Genomic DNA, 19,754 nt, shown 5'->3' with positions numbered 1-19,754 from the left:
ACATTATGTTTTATCATAAACATCAACATTATCCAAACCACAAGCTACAACTAGCACATTTCATTTCACTGGTAGAATCAGGAAGTGTCCCTGTGTACGCGTCTGCTCATAGTGAACCACTAAGTCCGGCATTCATATCGAATCCTGATACCACCCTGCTAGGTAGATTGGGTGTGCCCGCAAACATTTTTATTTGTAATATATATATATATATATATATATATATATATATATATATATATATATATATATATATATATTAAGTTTAACCCCTCCACGACCCCCCCTCTTTGGAGGACAAATATCTTTTAGTTTTTTTACAGCTTTTCTGCTACATATACATACATTTTACATATGCATTTTGCATACACATTTTGCATACATGGTACTTTTATATAAAGCAGTCACATAACAATAATATATTACCAAACATAAGCTTTTTAATCCCACCCCTCAGCCACTCTCAGCCCGTCCCACCTATCACCATAGACCTTACTTTCCATGTGCCATATATTTTTCAATTGTGCTGTGATGTTTTACATCATTTTTTTTACCTTTCTAATCGTATAGTATCCACAGATTGTGAGCTAAAGATGAAACCTTTCCAACAAGTATTATTATATTATTTATTGACTGGCTATTGTTGTATGCCCCATATATATAGCATTCTGTTGGGTGCAAGAAGTTCATATAATCATTTAAATTGAAAAACTCTTGAATCAAGTGTCGTTTTTTGTACCAGTTCATAAACCATGTGGGAGTGCCCACACATTTGGTTCATGGCGTTGTTAACTTCAAACGACCAACACATTGTAATCTCAGAACTTCTTTAAGCATTTTTATTTTACGTTTGTCATTATGCCCGTATGGTGTTCTGTCTGGCTGTGCTAATTACAAACAAGCGTGTAAATGAGTTATCTTTCACCGTTCTACCTACCAGAGATTTACCCAGATGCTGCCAGTGGTTTGCGGCTATCAAGAATGATGCTTACGGTGACCAAAGATTAGCAGAGGGGTTTTCAGCCTGAACGGATGGGGAATCCATTTAGACCACAGCTAAGAAGTGATGCGATACCATCGTTTTCTCCCTTCACAACAAAATGGAAGATTCTCGATTAAAGGTACACATCAATGTCAATTCATTTTGCCTATGCCATGGTAGTCACTGCTAGACTGGTAGCTACCTTCAGCAGAGTACACATGTTTGTCTGTTCGTTCTATCTTTTACTAATGTTAGCTAACATAAGCTAGCTAACATTAGCAAATAAGAGTAACTCAATCTGGTAGCCATCTATTCCACCCTTGTCTGGAAAGAAAACTGAATTCTCAATATATCTAACTCACTCTCTGTGTGTTGGTAGGAATTATGAATGTGTATAAATTGTATAATTTTGATTAGTAGGTTCCCAGCTGGCTAGCATTCTTGCTGCCAATTTAGTGATGCTAAAAGCAAGCTAACACTATTAAAATGTCCATGTTAAGCTAAGCTAGCCAGTCTAATAGAGATCAATACAACTAGTGGGGTGGTTAAATTGTGTATTGTTGAGTGTTTTGTTGTAGGTGGTACATTATCTGATTCCACCAGCATGTGTTTCCAACCCCAAGCTCGGCACAAGGTGGAGGTAAATTGGGAAAAATATTTACAAGCTGACGGCTAAGATAGCTCAATTTACAGTAAGCATGGCATAAACATGAATTGGGTACTGTTTGTATGGGTTTGTGTTATGGGGTTACAGGTGGTTAGATGTAGCCTGAGGACCACAGAGAACCTTCCAGAACATGAAATAAATTTAGTCTACCCCTTTTATCTTTTGACCTTTTCTTTTTGTAAATCTCAGGTTCCATGGAGTGCTTCCACAGCCCCTGCTGAAAAATACCCCAAAGCGGCGGCATTTTGGGTACACGAGCATGAGGAAGGGGACAACCCTTGTGATTATGGAGCACAACAAGATTGTGGGACAAAAACCAGCAAGGGACACTGAAAGGTATAAAATCAAGACTACAACAGTAATGACACAACCACCTCATTATTTTTCTCTGCAGATTCTCAAAACACAATACAAACACACGTCTACAAAAATCCCCTGCTACTATTGACAAGAATGATCTGTCAAAGTCAATGGGCTGAGGGAGGTTTACAGGTAGGTCTTTGAGATGAGGAAGGGGGTTTTGGTTGTGCTTAGAGACAGTAAATGTATTGTTTTGTAAGGGAACGATTGAAAGGTGCCATTTCTACTCAATCTCCCATACACAACAACACATACTGTGTAAGAACTGCCCCCTTAAGAATTTTCACACCTTCTGTAGCCCCCCAGCCCATTCACTTTGTTGACTAATCTTTCCTCTCAAAAGCAGCTCCCAATGTCCCTCATCGTCCCTAAACAATACACAAGCCTGTCTCTAAACACGTAGGTCCCAATCGGTCGACAGCTTTACCAACAAACGTGTGTTGCCCTTCCACAAAAAGTGTAACATGGTAACACCACAACCATGTCTTTCCAGGAGACGTACATCACCAAAACACTATTGCCAGTGTACCGAAGCCAGATAAAGGACCAGAAAAGAAATATGGATTTTTTTTCTCCGATCAATCTTCAAAATGTTCCTGCCTTCATGGATTCACAGAAAATATGTATTTATATAAGCTAAGCAGCATCAAACATATGCTAACATATGTTCAGATAATAGCCAAAGAATGTACAATAATGCAAACAAAAAGAGAACTGGGTATTCAACAAGAATGTTTTGGGAAAAGTATCGTACAAAAAATATAGTATGAACAGTGTACTGCAGTTCAGTTGTGTCTGAAGTGTAGTAAAGTGCAGAAAACTGTAAGTACAGATTTTTACAACAGATAATGTGATTTAACCAAAGATTGTTGGTATCCATTACTGGGAGTTACAGGTTGTTTGGTGTAGCACAGAGAATTTTCGACCGACCTTAGCTTGGCGATGCGGTCTTCATCCTTGATTCGTGGAAACAGGAGTCTCAAAATGTCCGTGTCCAGTTGCAGGGGTCCGTTTGAATTTAGAAAATGCTCAGTTATTAAAATAAATACTTTTCTGCTCCATGAAGTAATCCAACAGTGTGAGCCAGCATCTTTTCTATTTCAAGTCTTCTGATCAAGACAGGTGAGTGTCCAGCCCAAAGTGCCGCATGGCATAACCAGTGCTTAGTTTCAGCCCTCTCAGATTAGACTTTGTTTGTTCCGGCATCTATTTGCCCAGATTTGGCACCTCTCAGATTTGACTTTGTTTGTTCCGGCATCTATTTGCCCAGATCCGGTACCTCTCGCGGCATGATTTATTAATTATTTAACTGTTTGCACTGTAGACATTCTAATCATAGCGATCATCATTAAATCATTATTATAGCGTTATTTTTCCCGCCCCCCCAGAAAGACCATCATGTAAAAGCGCGGTGATCTTTCTATGTAATCATCCTGCCACACTGATTCCAGACCTGCTCTCTTATTTGTACATAGAGGTTATGGGGAGAGCCAGTGGGTTAAGTACCTGATCCTGACACAGGTCTTGGTAGTGGTGGTCAGCTAGTGAAGAGGTCCCTACGCAATCATGTCACGTAGCCTAGTCGTCTCCCTACTGAATTTGAATCATGGGAAAGCCAAATAAAAAAATGGAAAAGAAAAGGCAATCGAGTTTTACATTTTTCAAGTCCAAAAATCCAGAGAAAGATGGTGAATCGAACCCAGAACGAGTCAAAGAAATGTCAGTGCTGGAGGAGAGGAGTGAGGGGAAAACTGTTCCTGATGGCCATGCTAATCCCACCAGTTCAGCATCACCACCGGCAGCTCCACTAGCTAGTAGGCCGACTAGTGAGTCAGACTCAGTGGGAGAGGGAGGGGGAGACGGGGACCTGGGGGGAGGGGGGCAGTGCATCCACCGACGAAGTGCTCGGAGCAGGTGCAATTTGCAAGCAAAGGTATAACCCCTGGCTGGTCATGCATAATTCAAAGTTGGGCTGTACAACATGCAAAAAGGTAGGGAGCTTGGGTCTAGAAATGAGGAAATAAACGAGCAAAAGAGTGGGTGGAATGTACAGTAGATTAACATCAATGCATCAGAAAAACAAAGAGCCCTCAGAAAAAAGGTATTTAAAACATGACTACAGCCAGTCTTCAGAACAGCCTTAAAAGGAGGCTAAACATCACAGCCACATGCCTGCTCATTGCTATGAGCAATCGCCATCACTCTGCACACTGCCCTGTCCCATCTGGACAAAAGGAATACCTATGTAAAGAATGCTGTTCATTGACTACAGCTCAGCATTCAAACCCATAGCACCCTCCAAGCTCATCATCAAGCGGGAGGCCATGGGTCTCAACCCCGCCCTCTGCAATTGGGTCCTGGACTTTCTGACGGGCCACCCCCAGGTGGTGAAGGTAGGAAACAACATCTCCACTTCGCTGACCCTCAACACTGGGGCCCCACAAGGGTGCGTGCTCAGCCCCCTCCTGTACTCCCTGTTCACCCACGACTGCATGGCCATGCACGCCTCCAACTCAATCGTCAAGTTTGCAGACGACACAACAGTAGTGGGCTGTATATAGCCTGTCTTTTTACTGTTTTATTTCTTTACTTACCTATTGTTCACCTAATACCTTTTTTGCACTATTGGTCAGAGCCTGTAAGTAAGCATTTCACTGTAAGGTCTACACCTGTTGTATTCGGCGCACGTGACAAATACACTTTGATTTGATTTGCACTGTTGGAACTAGAAGCACAAGCATTTCGCTACACTAGCATTAACATCTGCTAACCATGTGTATGTGACCAATAAAATGTGATTTTAATTTCAAGTTGACTCTCAGGAGTTAAATGGACGTGACATGGGCAGAGTCATTGTGGGAGGTTTTGAAAACTAAGGTAGGACATTTTTTTCACTTTGCCTTCACAGCACAGAACAAGTTTGTAACCTGATTATACGCTTCATATTACCACATAGGCAGGTGGCCTATATATTCTCATATGTGTGTTCTGCTGTAGCCTACATTTGATTTATTTTATTTGAAGTTGTATTCAGATATTGTTCTACTGCTACATTGATGTCTTGAAAACGATATGAAATTCAGGTCTTGTAAGCCCCACAGCTGAGTATGTGTGCATATGGCGGGTGTTCTGCAGTGTCGTCTAAAAGTGTTGCTGTACATTGATGTCTAGAAAATTAGGCTTTAAGAAATTCAGACTTGTGTAAGCCCTGCAGCTATTCTCAAGTTTGTGGGCATACTGCAGGGATGTCTAAAATTATTTTAATTAATTAGCACCTTGGAAAGTGCTGTCCGTTTCACCACCATAAATAGTAGGCTACTTGGCTGCTACATTGTGTTTGACACTTTTTTTCTCAATGTGTTCCGATACCTCCGAGCCCGCCGGATAACCCCTCTCGCGCTCACTATGGTGTTCCAGGATCTCTCGATTTACAAATTAAGCACTGGACATGATGACAGACACCTGTCTCAATCAATGAGAGTAAATAATTTACTCAGCTAGCTAGCCACTGTATTTGTCATCTTTTTATATTTTAAAATATTTAAAAATATTTTTTTTAATTTCACCTTTATTTAACCAGGTAGGCCAGTTGAGAACAAGTTCTCATTTACAACTGCGACCTGGCCAAGATAAAGCAAAGCAGTGCGACACAAACAACACAGAGTTACACATGGGATAAACAAACATACAGTCAATAACACAATAGAAAACTCTATATACAGTGTGTGCAAATGAGGTAAGATTAGGGAGGTAAGGCAATAAATAGGGCACAGTGGAGAAATAATTACAATTTAGCAATCTGCCCTCTTGGTGCTGGCATCGGCTGTAGCTGAGCTTCTACCGTTAGCTAAATCCAACTCTTTGTTTCAAATCCTCTTCTCTACCACTGAAAACAAACCCAGATTTCCCCAGGGTGATGATGACAATAGCCCATTGAATGACATTATCCTAGAGCTAATGTCCCAACAACACTTTAGAAATGTTAATATGAAAATAAAATTTTAAATATAGCAAGAGTCAATATCACAAATATACACTGCTCAAAAAAATAAAGGGAACACTTAAACAACACAATGTAACTCCAAGTCAATCACACTTCTGTGAAATCAAACTGTCCACTTAGGAAGCAACACTGATTGACAATACATTTCACATGCTGTTGTGCAAATAGAATAGACAACAGGTGGAAATTATAGACAATTAGCAAGACACCCCCAATAAAGGAGTGGTTCTGCAGGTGGTGACCACAGACCACTTCTCAGTTCCTATGCTTCCTGGCTGATGTTTTGGTCACTTTTGAATGCTGGCGGTGCTTTCACTCTAGTGGTAGCATGAGACGGAGTCTACAACCCACACAAGTGGCTCAGGTAGTGCAGCTCATCCAGGATGGCACATCAATGCGAGCTGTGGCAAGAAGGTTTGCTGTGTCTGTCAGCGTAGTGTCCAGAGCATGGAGGCGCTACCAGGAGACAGGCCAGTACATCAGGAGACGTGGAGGAGGCCGTAGGAGGGCAACAACCCAGCAGCAGGACCGCTACCTCTGCCTTTGTGCAAGGAGGAGCAGGAGAAGCACTGCCAGAGCCCTGCAAAATGACCTCCAGCAGGCCACAAATGTGCATGTGTCTGCTCAAACGGTCAGAAACAGACTCCATGAGGGTGGTATGAGGGCCCGACGTCCACAGGTGGGGGTTGTGCTTACAGCCCAACACCGTGCAGGATGTTTGGCATTTGCCAGAGAACACCAAGATTGGCAAATTCGCCACTGGCGCCCTGTGCTCTTCACAGATGAAAGCAGGTTCACACTGAGCATGTGACAGAGTCTGGAGACGCCGTGGAGAACGTTCTGCTGCCTGCAACATCCTCCAGCATGACCGGTTTGGCGGTGGGTCAGTCATGGTGTGGGGTGGCATTTCTTTGGGGGGCCGCACAGCCCTCCATGTGCTCGCCAGAGGTAGCCTGACTGCCATTAGGTACCGAGATGAGATCCTCAGACCCCTTGTGAGACCATATGCTGGTGCGGTTGGCCCTGGGTTCCTCCTAATGCAAGACAATGCTAGACCTCATGTGGCTGGAGTGTGTCAGCAGTTCCTGCAAGAGGAAGGCATTGATGCTATGGACTGGCCCGCCCGTTCCCCAGACCTGAATCCAATTGAGCACATCTGGGACATCATGTCTCGCTCCATCCACCAACGCCACGTTGCACCACAGACTGTCCAGGAGTTGGCGGATGCTTTAGTCCAGGTCTGGGAGGAGATCCCTCAGGAGACCATCCGCCACCTCATCAGGAGCATGCCCAGGCGTTGTAGGGAGGTCATACAGGCACGTGGAGGCCACACACACTACTGAGCCTCATTTTGACTTGTTTTAAGGACATTACATCAAAGTTGGATCAGCCTGTAGTGTGGTTTTCCACTTTAATTTTGAGTGTGACTCCAAATCCATACCTCCATGGGTTGATAAATTGGATTTCCATTGATTATTTTTGTGTGATTTTGTTGTCAGCACATTCAACTATGTAAAGAAAAAAGTATTTAATAAGATTATTTCTTTCATTCAGATCTAGGATGTGTTGTTTAAGTGTTCCCTTAATTTTTTTGAGCAGTATATAATCATATCAAGTACTATAGGAAATGTGTTATACAAACACTTTTATCAGACCTGATGCATGCCGTATCAATTGATCGAAAGTGGACTGACAGGTGGATATTGTAGATAGATGGATATCAAGTAAAGAAATTACGTGAATTTCTTCGCCATTCTTGACCCTGATTGGTTAGAAAAAAGAGGGGAAATGTGAGAGGGGAAATGAGCGGTCCCATACAGACAGTGTGAGAAAGATAGAAAAGGAGAGATTTATTAGAGATACTGTAGGTGAGTGTGAAAGAAAGAGAAATGCCTCCTTGAAGTGGTGAAACTCAATATTTACATGTGGGCCTCTCAAGGGGATGAAAACAGAGGCAGAGAAAGTGAGTGAAGAAGAGATATGGAGATTAAGTGAGTGGCCAGTAATGCACTGTCCTAATATCTCTCTAACTCACCCTGACACTGTTTGTGATTTACACCGTAAAGCTATGTCTCTCTCGCTCTCTTTTAAGGCGTCCGCTTGCTTCTCACCCGAAACAGTTCAGAACAGTTTGTACATATACAATGGTGACATTTTGTAACGTTTATGTTTGCTTTGGTATTCGGCATGTTTTTTTTTCGGCTGTTCGTGCACACAACAATTTATCTAGAGGCAAGCCGAAGTTTGGTAGCCGAAGTTTACGTCCCGTCGTCGCTCATTGGTCAACAGTAGGGATTCTTATTATACCTCAGTGGAATCTTCAATTAAGTAGTTGTTGTCATTCAACGATAGACGACTCGTTTTAATGCAAAAAAAATTCATGAAAAATACTGCACCAAACATCTTAGTTAGATGTCAAATTGTGCAAGTAAGAGCTCTTCTGCAAAAACGTCTAAATTAATGCCAGATTCTTTTAGTTACTTTTGGTCATGTAGTGTATGTTGAACGTTGAACATCTCATTCCAAAATCATGGCCATTAGTATGGAGTTGGTCCCCCCTTTGCTGCTATAACAGCCTCCCCTCCTCTGGGAAAGCTTTCCACTACATGTTGGAACATTACTGTGGGGACTTGATTCCATTCAGCCACAAGAGCATTAGTGAGGTCGGACATTGATGTTGGACGATAAGGCCTGGCTCGCAGTCGGCATTCCAATTCATCCCAAAGGTGTTCGATGGGGTTGAGGTCAGGATTCAACAAACCATTTCTGTATGGACCTTGCTTTGTGCATGGGGGCATTCTCGTGCTGAAACAGGAAAGAGCCTTCCCCAAACTGTTGCCACAAAGTTGGAAGCACAGAATCATCTAGAATGTCATTGTATGCTGTAGTGTTAAGCTTTCCCTTCACTGGAACTAAGGGGCCTAGCCCGAACCACGAAAAACTGCCCAGATCATTATTCCTCCTCCACCAAACTTTACAGTTGGTACTATGCATTGGGGCAGGTAGTGTTCTCCTGGCATCCGCCAAACCCAGATTTGTCTGTCGGACTGCCAGATGGTGAAGTGTGATTCATCACTCCAGACTCCAATGGCGGCAAGCTTTTCACCACTCCAGCCGAAGCTTGGCATTGTGCATGGTGATCTTAGGCTTGTGTGCGGCTGCTCGGCCATGGAAACTCATCTCATGAAGCTCCTGACAAACAGTTCTTGTGCTGACGTTGCTTCCAGAGGCAGTTTGAAACATGGAACCGACGGCAGACAATTTTTATGCTGAAGCCTTTACTCTTTCTTTCACTCTCTTTTACTCTCTCTGTTTTGTCCTCTCTTTCTCTTTCTCACAAACTCTCTCCAGTCATCAGAGGCTATAGCTAGGTGTTTACTGCTGTTGTCTCCCTGCTAGAGCTGTGAGTCTGAATAACCAGCAGCCCAATCCCACACCAAGGTTACAGCAAACCTTAGGCCTCTACACGTTACCCTACCGCTAACAAACATGTTTCCTCTAATATATGTTACAACTCCCAGATTATTGTCCAGGTAGGGTACAGAAGCCCCAAAACAACTTCCAGACACACACAAACATGTTCCAGCTAAAACACACCTGATATGGTAATATGGATATTAAGCTTACCTTACCACTTGTGTGTGAGCGTGTGTGCGAGCGTGCGTGCGTGAAAGTGAGAGGGGGATATGAAGGGAGATGAGGGGGTACAGTCAGACAGGGCTGAGGGATTGGTAGCTTCACAGCCCGGCCCAGCACACTCTGACAGAATAACATACATTGATAACCATCTCTCTCTGCCATTCTCTCTCGCTCCATCTCTCCATCTTTCATTCCTCATGAATATGAGCTTTTTTTGTTTCTGCTGTCCTGACACCTGACTGATTCTCTGGGTCTCTGTTTAACCGTCCTAACAGTGTGAAACGTTTATTGGCTTTAAAAGAGCACTGCCTCTGAACTGGTAGGCTGAGAAAGCCTAAAGATGTAGTGTCCTAATGGATTATCTAGTAGATGGAAGTGGACGCCATGTAAGTTTTCATTTTATTTATTTATTTTATTTCACCTTTATTTAACCAGGTAGGCAAGTTGAGAACAAGTTCTCATTTACAATTGCGACCTGGCCAAGATAAAGCAAAGCAGTTCGACACATACAACACAGAGTTACACATGGAGTAAAACAAACATACAGTCAATAATACAGTAGAAAAATAAGTCTATATACAATGTGAGCAAATGAGGTGAGACAAGGGAGGCAAAGGCAAAAAAGGCCATGGTGGCAAAGCAAACACAATATAGCAAGTAAAACACTGGAATGGTAGATTTGTAGTGGAAGAAAGTGCAAAGTAGAAATAGAAATAATGGGGTGCAAAGGAGCAAAACAAACATAAATACAGTAGGGGAAGATGTAGTCGTTTGGGCTAAACTATAGATGGGCTATGTACAGGTGCAGTGATCTGTGAGCTGCTCTGACAGATGGTACTTAAAGCTAGTGAGGGAAACAAGTGTTTCCAGTTTTAGAGATTTTTGTAGTTCGTTCCAGTCATTGGCAGCAGAGAACTGGAAGGAGAGATGGCCAAAGGAGGAATTGGCTTTGGGGGTGACCAGAGAGATATACCTGCTGGAGCGCGTGCTACAGGTGGGTGCTGCTATGGTGACCAGTGAGCGGAGACAAGGGGGGACTTTACCTAGCAGGGTCTTGTAGATGACCTGGAGCCAGTGGGTTTGGCGACAAGTATGAAGTGAGGGCCAGCCAACAAGAGCGTACAGGTCGCAGTGGTGGGTAGTATATGGGGCTTTGATGACAAAACGGATGGCACTGTGATAGACTGCATCCAGTTTGAGTAGGGTATTGGAGGCTATTTTGTAAATGATAGGATGGTAGGATGGTCAGTTTTATGAGGGTATGTTTGGCAGCATGAGAGAAAGATGCTTTGTTTGCGAAATAGGAAGCCAATTCTAGATTTAACTTTGGATTGGAGATGTTTGTTGTGAGTCTGGAAGGAGATCTTACAGTCTAACCAGACACCTAGGTATTTGTAGTTGTCCACATATTCTAAGTCAGAACCATCCAGAGTAGTGATGCTGGACGGGCGGGCAGGTGCAGGCAGCGATCGGTTGAAGAGCCTGCATTTAGTTTTACTTGTATTTAAGAGCAGTTGGAGGCTACGAAAGGAGAGTTGTATGGCATTGAAGCTCGTCTGGAGGGTTGTTAACAGTGTCCAAAGAAGGGCCAGAAGTATACAGAATGGTGTCGTCTGCGAAGAGGTGGATCAGAGACTCACCAGCAGCAAGAGCGACATCATTGATGTATACAGAGAAAAGAGTCGGCCCGAGCATTGAAACCTGTGGCACCCCCATAGAGACTACCAGAGGGCCGGACAACAGGCCCTCCGATTTGACACATTGAACTCTATCAGAGAAGTAGTTGGTGAACCAGGCGAGCCAATCATTTGAGAAACCAAGGCTATTGAGTCTGCCGATGAGGATGTGGTGATTGACAGAGTCGAAAGCCTTGGCCAGGTCAATGAATACGGTAGCACAGTATTGTTTCTTATCGATGGCGGTTACGATATCGTTTAGGACCTTGAGCGTGGCTGAGGTACACCCATGACCAGCTCTGAAACCAGATTGCATAGCGGAGAAGGTGCGGTGGGATTCGAAATGGTCGGTAATCTGTTTGTTGACTTGGCTTTCGAAGACCTTAGAAAGGCAGGGTAGGATAGATATAGGTCTGTAGCAGTTTGGGTCAAGAGTGTCCCCTCCTTTGAGGAGGGGGATGACAGCAGCTGCTTTCCAATCTTTGGGAATCTCAGACGACACGAAAGAGAGGTTGAACAGGCTAGTAATAGGGGTTGCAACAATTTCGGCAGATCATTTTAGAAAGAAAGGGTCCAGATTGTCTAGCCCGGCTGATTTGTAGCGGTCCAGATTTGGCAGCTCTTTCAGAACATCAGCTGACTGGATTTGGGAGAAGGAGAAATGGGGAAGGCTTGGGCGAGTAGCTGTGGGGGGTGCAGTGCTGTTGACCGCGGTAGGGGTAGCCAGGTGGAAAGCATGGCCAGCCTTAGAAAAAGGCTTATTGAAATTCTCAATTATAGTGGATTTATCGGAGGTGACAGAGTTTCCTATCCTCAGTGCAGTGGGCAGCTGGTAGGAGGTGTTCTTATTCTCCATGGACTTTACAGTGTCCCAGAACTTTTTTGAGTTTGTGTTGCAGGAAGCAAATTTCTGCTTGAAAAAGCTAGCCTTGGCTTTTCTAACTTCCCTGAAAAGTTGCATATCACGGGGGCTGTTCGATGCTAATGCAGAACGCCACAGGATGTTTTTGTGTTGGTTAAGGGCAGTCAGGTCTGGAGAGAACCAAGGGCTATATCTGTTCCTGGTTCTAAATTTCTTGAATGCTTATTTAAGATGGTGAGGAAGGCATTTTCTTTAAATAACCAGGCATCCTCTACTGACGGGATGAGGTCAATATCCTTCCAGGATACCCAGGCCAGGTCGATTAGAAAGGCTTGCTCGCTGAAATGTTTCAGGGAGCGTTTGACAGTGATGAGTGGAGGTCGTTTGACCGCTGACCCATTACGGATGCAGGCAATGAGGCAGTGATCGCTGAGATCTTGGTTGAAAACAGCAGAGGTGTATTTAGAGGGCAAGTTGGTTAGGATGATATCTATGAGGGTGCCCGTGTTTACGGCTTTGGGGTGGTACCTGGTAGGTTCATTGATAATTTGTGTGAGATTGAGGGCATCAAGCTTAGATTGTAGGATGGCTGGGGTGTTAAGCATGTCCCAGCTTAGGTAACCTAGCAGCACGAGCTCTGAAGATAGATGGGGGGCAATCAGTTCACATATGGTGTCCAGAGCACAGCTGGGGGCAGAGGGTGGTCTATAGCAGGCGGCAACGGTGAGAGACTTGTTTTTAGAGAGATGGATTTTTAAAAGTAGAAGTTCAAATTGTTTGGGTACAGACCTGGATAGTAGGACAGAACTCTGCAGGCTATCTCTGCAGTAGATTGCAACACTGCCCCCTTTGGCCGTTCTATCTTGTCTGAAAATGTTGTAGTTAGGGATGAAAATGTCAGAGTTTTTGGTAAGTAGACGTATAAAGAGCGTTGTCCGTATTCTAATGTGTTCTTCATTGTGAGCTGATTTAGTCTGAAGCACATGAACCAGGAAAAAGGCCTCTGTTCTGGGTAGCATCTGCAAACAGAAGCTGAGACAAGACAACCCCCCCCCCCCCCCCCCCCCCCGCTCAGATGTGCACCCCACATTCAGCTCCAGACACAAGGCACAGGCTGGAGCCTAGAATGAGAGTTTTTGACGAGGTTGCGTCATATTTCTGTCTGTACTTTTCGTTGAAGCTTGCATCGATGCATGCTTTTCGAAATGTGTACAAGCAGAGTACGCATCCGTGCTCCGTTTCGCATACTTTGACTTGGGCTTATGCTCTGGCCCTCCCGTACTCCAATTTGCGTGCTCGGAGCACGGTCGTATGCATATTGAGAAACACTCAAAGTCTCAAAAAGAACAACAGAATATAGAACAGTAGGAGAAATAGGGCCAGAGTTTAGACCCTGGAAGGGACCGAACAGAGAGAGTTTCGAGACCACTCCTCAGAATCTCTGCTCTGTCTCTCGAAACACACCATGCGACATTAATGCAGAGTGATGGGAAGACAGTCACAGCTATGTAAGGTATGCAAATCACAAGGACTTCTCTCTCTCTGCCTCATACACACACACAAACACAAGAACCCAGACAAACGGATGTAACTAATGGCGACCCAGACCTTCACGGGTGTCCTTTTAACTGCCTGTCAGAAAGCCATCCCAACGTGAAGAAACAAAGGACCCATATCCCAATAATGTCACAGTGATAGATGAGGTTATTAAACGGCTAGGAGTAATACATGTGCGCTGTTCTACAACTCTAAACAAGTGTTTAAAATACCCCAAAACCCATTGTGAAGACAGAATGCGTCCAAAGTGGCACCCTATTCCCTATATAGTGCACTACTTCTGTCCAGAGCCCTATGGGCCTTGTAAAGGCAATAGGGTGGCATTTGTGACACAGATAGAATTGATTTGACCACAGGAAGAGTGTTCCGATATTTCAAGCACATTTTTCAATATTGTGTTCAGTGCCAGTTTAATCAGTGTTTTACTTTCCAGTCAATATCCTGTTGGGTAGTGGAGGCTCCAGATGGAATACAACTAGTACAGATGTTCTGTCTTCACTCTTACATCAAAGTATAGTTGTGCATATTCCCTGACCTATTTCAGCCCTAACCCACCCACAGAGAGAGAGAGAGAGGGGGGAAGAGAGAGAGAGGGGGGGAAGAGAGAGAGAGAGCGGGATGGAGGGCAGAGAGAAGTGAGTGGGAGGGAGCGGGGGGGTGGAGAGGGAAAGTAGAGAGAGTTCAGACATAAAAACAATGCCACAAGAAATGACACATTTTCACATGAGGGAGTTGAAAAGCAACAGTGGCTTTCTAAGGCCGACTCTTCATCTTAATCCATGTGTGTGAATGTTGCTACTGTTGTAACCCCTTCTCCCAACCTGCATCACTGGGCTCAGAGTGTGGGTGGGGTAGGGTGGAGGTAGTGTAGGGGGTGGGGTAGGGTGGAGGTAGTGTAGGGGGTGGGGTAGGGTAGGGTAAACTAGCATGGTAATGACAGTATAGGGGCTGGGCTGAGATGACGTGAGTGGTTGACAATCTATACTCCTGTGGTCAGACCCACCCACCCAGCCTCCATCTCAGGGCCCTAGTGTTTAATCCTAATCTAATCCAATGTCACACCACAGTGGAATACTCTATACAACAGACCCATCACAGCTGCTACATATGTATGTGCATTCATATACATTAACATTGACCTCTTACACAGATAAAAAAATCTAAAGGCTGGTTATGTAAATCCATATCTTCATTAGGCTCTTTGGCTCAAAGGCAACAGAAAAAAATGTTCTCATATATACAGAGTTATGGTGTAATGTACATACATGTATACCATGTAAGCAGTTGCTGTATTTTACCATGCTGCTACTGGGCAGTACTGTAAGCCTTCCTCCTATGGATGCCAATCACAACATAAGTAGGTAAGCAGCCTTGTACAAGCGCCTGTTTCTGTAGCGCGAGGCAGCTTGAGGTACAAGTACATCCCCTGGACAGGGCGCTAGTCTATCATCACTGCGTTCCTTACCAAAAGGCTGGCTGGACCTCTTTAAAGTCACATAGATCACATCATTACGCTCATAAGAAACACTTCATTAAAGCCAGGAAAAGACCCAATCGATAATACACAGGATGAGGCAGGAGTAGTTTAATTGACAGAAACTAGAGATTAAAGAAAGTGAGAGGCTAGACAGTCTCTCAGGAGTTACTGGTGCGGGAAAGAGGGGGAAAGGGAAAGAGAGGGAGAAGAGGGGAAAGAGTGAGATGTTACATAGGAATCAGAGACAGATTCATTGATTGATAGATGCCATGCAACTCGTCATATTGTATCGATCCGGAGAGGTTAGAGGGAGGTTAGAGGGAGGTTAGAGTGAGGTTGGAGGGAGGTTAGAGGGAGATAAAGAGGGAGGTTAGAGTGAGGTTAGAGGGAGATTGGAGGGAAACTATAAAAACAGAATTTCATTGGTAAAAATAATATCTCTATTGCTCCACAGTTAATCTTACTCTTCAGATGCATCTCATAGAATACTTTTAGAAAGTATTGTAAATTAACATAGATCAGCCATTACTGAAAGTTAATGTGTAAATGATTTGATCACTAACACTTGCCTGTATGCATGGCCTCATGCACAAGAGTGCCCGATCAGAGTGGGAGTAAGGAGTTTAAAGTCTAGAAAAAGCTAGTCTGCGTCAATTATAAATCAAACCGTTAAGAAGACCAGTCTGTCTATCAGACAATGGCAATGGTAGGACAAGTCTGCTTGAGACCAAAGCACTGTCTAAACACACTCAAAATGTCACTTTCTCTCTCCCTCCCTCGGTTCCTCCCTCCGTCCCTGGCCAGTGACACGAGTGGAGTGGATAGGTGAGGACAGGGAGTGTCCGTGTACTGATACACACAAAGAGACGGTGAAACAATGCACGGAGACAGTAACATGCAACACACTGGAGAGATGCCTCTGTGCCAAAACCCTCTGTAAACCCTGTGCTGTGCTGCGTCACAGTGCATAAGGTAGACTCAGATGTCAGGGATGTTGAAGGGGATAGAAGGACGAGGGCGGACTAAGGCCTATGCATGAAACACAGAGAATCTCACTGCCGATAGACTGCTAATAGGTACTTATCCCAGTCGGAGGCCGTTCCTTCTCTCGCTAAAACAAAAGCGGTACCTGCTGCGTGCTGACCTGGAAGCGACGAACTACCGTTTTCTACTTGTCGAATCGCAATGCTCGTCAGTTGCCAACAATATGACTTTGAGCCAATCAGAGAGCACAAATCTCCACGTGGGGGAGCCAACAGGAGTGACAACAAAAATGAATTTTTTCTCCGTACATCCACGGATAAGCCAGTCACACTTTATATACAATGTAGGCTATGAGATAGTAACTAGCTAAGTGCACAGACGCCATGCACACAACACTAAATACTTCCTCCAAGCTAGCTAACCACTGTAGCTAGTATTGACATTATAACTAAATATGAGCTAGTTTCCATGAAACAGCTGCCTGTGTTAGCTGCCAAATTAGTGCAGTGTCATTAGCTAGCTAGCTATGTTGTGCTAGCTAGCGAAACATTTGGCTATGGACTGGCACTGACAGTATGGGATTATGGAGAGTGAATTAAATTGTTTCTTCATCATCTTGCTAGGTAGTTATCTAGCTGTGGCCATCTGGCTTTCTACAAAATAGCAACATTAGCGCAGCTAGCTAACGTTGGAATCTAGACCATAAGCAACACACACGGACGCGCATTGCCAAACAACGCTACTGCCACCTTCTGGTTTGGAGTATTTTAACAAGGCTGAGTGTCTGACCGCTTCAGTTTTTGCTACGTGAACAGCAACCCTACTGGTGTGTCTGAGCTCTTGTGTTTTGGAGGCCGCAGGCAGAGTCCCCCCCCCACAATTTATTTTTGTATAGTAAACACTTGTAATTTAGCTGTAAAAATGTATTACCTTTAAATATGTCATGAACACGACCAGTCATGATGTGTTCATATGATTGTCAAACAAATCACTTCAAAATGTAGGTTACCTTGGCACTTTCATCCAAAATAATTCCAGCATCCGAACAGTGTACTGTGCACCAGTCAATGTTCCTACGATTCACAAGTGGCTGAAACTATCTTACCGGAGAAAGCATCCGAGCGAGCAAAACAGCACCCCTCTGTCTTACTATATGTAGCCCATGTATCTGATGCTGTCTGGCCAAAAAGAGTATGACATGCCATGGGCCACACATGCAGTACATGTTCTCTGCCTAGATGACCATGGCAGTATTATCAGCAGCGCCTGTCTTTTTACTAAAGAAATGCTTTAATTTACATATTTTTTTATGTCAAAATGTAATCTTTCTTTCTTGTTCTCTGCCCCGCCCTGAAAGCACCTCATTGCTGCAGCTTAATGTCAATGAAAGTCACGTTTGCAATCATATCGCGTGAAACAATGCACGTTAATACTTTAGTGTGGAATAGTCCTTTATTATGAACCATTATGTGGATGATTAATGACACTTGTTTCTACTATTATGCGAACTTGGATTAATATTGATATGTATGTAACAGTGTTATTTCCATCCCTCTACTCGCCCTAACCTGGGCTCGAACCAGGGATCCCTAAACACATCTGCAACTGCCTCACACGAAGCATCATTACCTATGGCTCCACAGAAGCCGCGGCCCTTGCAGAGCAAGGTAAACAACTAGTTCAAGGTCTCAGAGCGAGTGACGTCACCGCTTGAACAGTTATTAATGTGCACTGCTAACTCGTTAGCCATTTCCCACCGGTTACATATATGTATGGGTATAAACAATTGGTCTACTATGAATTATTATTCAGCTGTTTTGATTAATTACATTTTTTGGGGACCCTTTTTGTCAGCAATGTGGCTTAATTAACCTGGTGTAACGACTGTCTGGAAGAGGGGACCAAGGTGCAGCAGAGGATGTGTTCATCATTAGAATTTTAATTAAAAAAAAGAGAACACTACAAAAATGAACAAAAACGACAGCAAACAGTCCTGTTAGGAAAATACTCAAAACAGAAACAATTACCCACAAAACCCAAAGGAAAAACATGCTCCTTATGTGTGACTCCCAATCAGCAACAACGAACTTCAGCTGTGCCTGATTGGGAGCCACACACGGCCCAAAACAAAGAAATACAAAAACATAGAGAAAGGAACATAGAACGCCCACCCAATGTAACACCCTGGCCTAACCAAAATAAAGAACTTCTTCTCTATGGCCAGGGCGTTACACCTGGGCACAGTGGCCAGGCAAAACCCCCTCTCGCCCTGTTTCCTTTGCAACTTCTAAGCTTCCTGCTGATTGTGCTGCTGCTGAACCAACTTGCTGAAGAGGAGGGGACTCGAGCAGAGCATGGAGTGCCTCAAACTGAGAAATTATTATAAAAAATATATATTACTAGTGTTATTTGTGTTAATTATGCGCAGCTCTTGAGGCCCTTGGTGATGTAAGACCTGAGGCAATTTCCTCTTCTGCCTAATGGTAAATCCACCACTGGGGAGGGGAGGGAGAACGGGGCAGTAAAAATAACGAATTACATTATCCCTATGAATAAGCACAACGTGCGCACACACATTTAACTATTTTAAATGAACTCCAAAATGATGCACTGCACATGCATTATATTATATCGCATACCTACTATCTAGAATGGATGACAGAATCTTGCTGTACCTAACAACAGACTGCACTGTGACATGTAAGGAAAAGACACTCAAGACCAGGAAGTCTAATAATGCAACAAAACTGTAGCCTATTCCCAAAGCAAAACGCATCTGTATTTCTGCTTTAATCAAATATAACAGGTTTCATTGAAGAAGAAGATGAAAAAGCCACTTTACTTTCATATACCTTCCCCCCTTCTGTGTTCCTTCCTTTCAAACTTTACAAAAAATTGTGCCCAGAACTACCTGGAAAACCAAAAACTACATCTAGCCTGCTTTGGTGTCCTACGTAGTCGACTAAACTCCACTCCACGGCGAAGGAAGTTTCTGATCAGCTAGTGTCCCACCCAAAACTCAAACCAGATTAAGTAGCCTACCATGGTTATAGCGTACATTGACGCCACATACTCCAAACGAACATGCAACGTCGTTCAACAGAGAGAAGTGGACCTGGATCCCGTCATACCTTTGAAAAGGACCGCCATCCATAGATAGATCCCAATGGAACACGGTCCAAAAAACTTGCGGCACCGCATCCTTGTGTTCACAGGAACCCGACGTCCCGCGAGTCTTCACTGGCGGCTAGATTGAAATTGCTCGCTCAGCTCGGATATGAGCACTTGGTTAGGAAAGGAGGAGAGTGAGTGCGGCAGATATAGTTAACAACATTTGCGTGTGCACGCTGCTTTAAAACACATTCTCATACAACCGGGTGCATTGTCAGATCATAGTCTGCTGTAATAAAATAACTTTAGCGCATAGCAAAAATACAACTACTCGGTGTCTGAATTGTCGGTTAGTATGATATGACGACTATGTGAATCTTACACCAAACTTGTGGCTGACGTTAGGATGTCCCTCTTCGCTCGCGTACCTTTTCCC

At 43.9% G+C, this 19,754-nt stretch overlaps 1 protein-coding gene across 2 annotated transcripts in view; it reads right to left on the bottom strand.

Annotated features, from left to right (window-relative positions):
• LOC115205210 (neuronal acetylcholine receptor subunit alpha-7-like) overlaps nucleotides 1-19,754 on the bottom strand; it is a 78,025-nt gene extending 58,271 nt beyond the window's left edge. The window contains exons 1-2 of one of the 2 annotated variants that reach the window (XM_029770947.1): nucleotides 19,701-19,754; nucleotides 19,339-19,491 (exon numbers count right to left, since the gene is read on the bottom strand). In XM_029770947.1, the coding sequence (XP_029626807.1) occupies nucleotides 19,339-19,408 (70 nt within the window). In that variant the 5' untranslated portion in view covers nucleotides 19,409-19,491; nucleotides 19,701-19,754. Of the gene's footprint in view, nucleotides 1-19,338; nucleotides 19,566-19,700 lie in introns of those variants that run through there. The other variant, XM_029770948.1, reaches the window with a different exon arrangement.

The sequence above is a fragment of the Salmo trutta genome, chromosome 13 (genome assembly GCF_901001165.1).
Source record: "Salmo trutta chromosome 13, fSalTru1.1, whole genome shotgun sequence".
In the NCBI taxonomy this organism is placed as follows: Eukaryota; Metazoa; Chordata; class Actinopteri; order Salmoniformes; family Salmonidae; genus Salmo; species Salmo trutta.
Note: the sequence above shows the minus strand (reverse complement) of the source record. Positions and strands in the feature narration are given on the sequence as shown.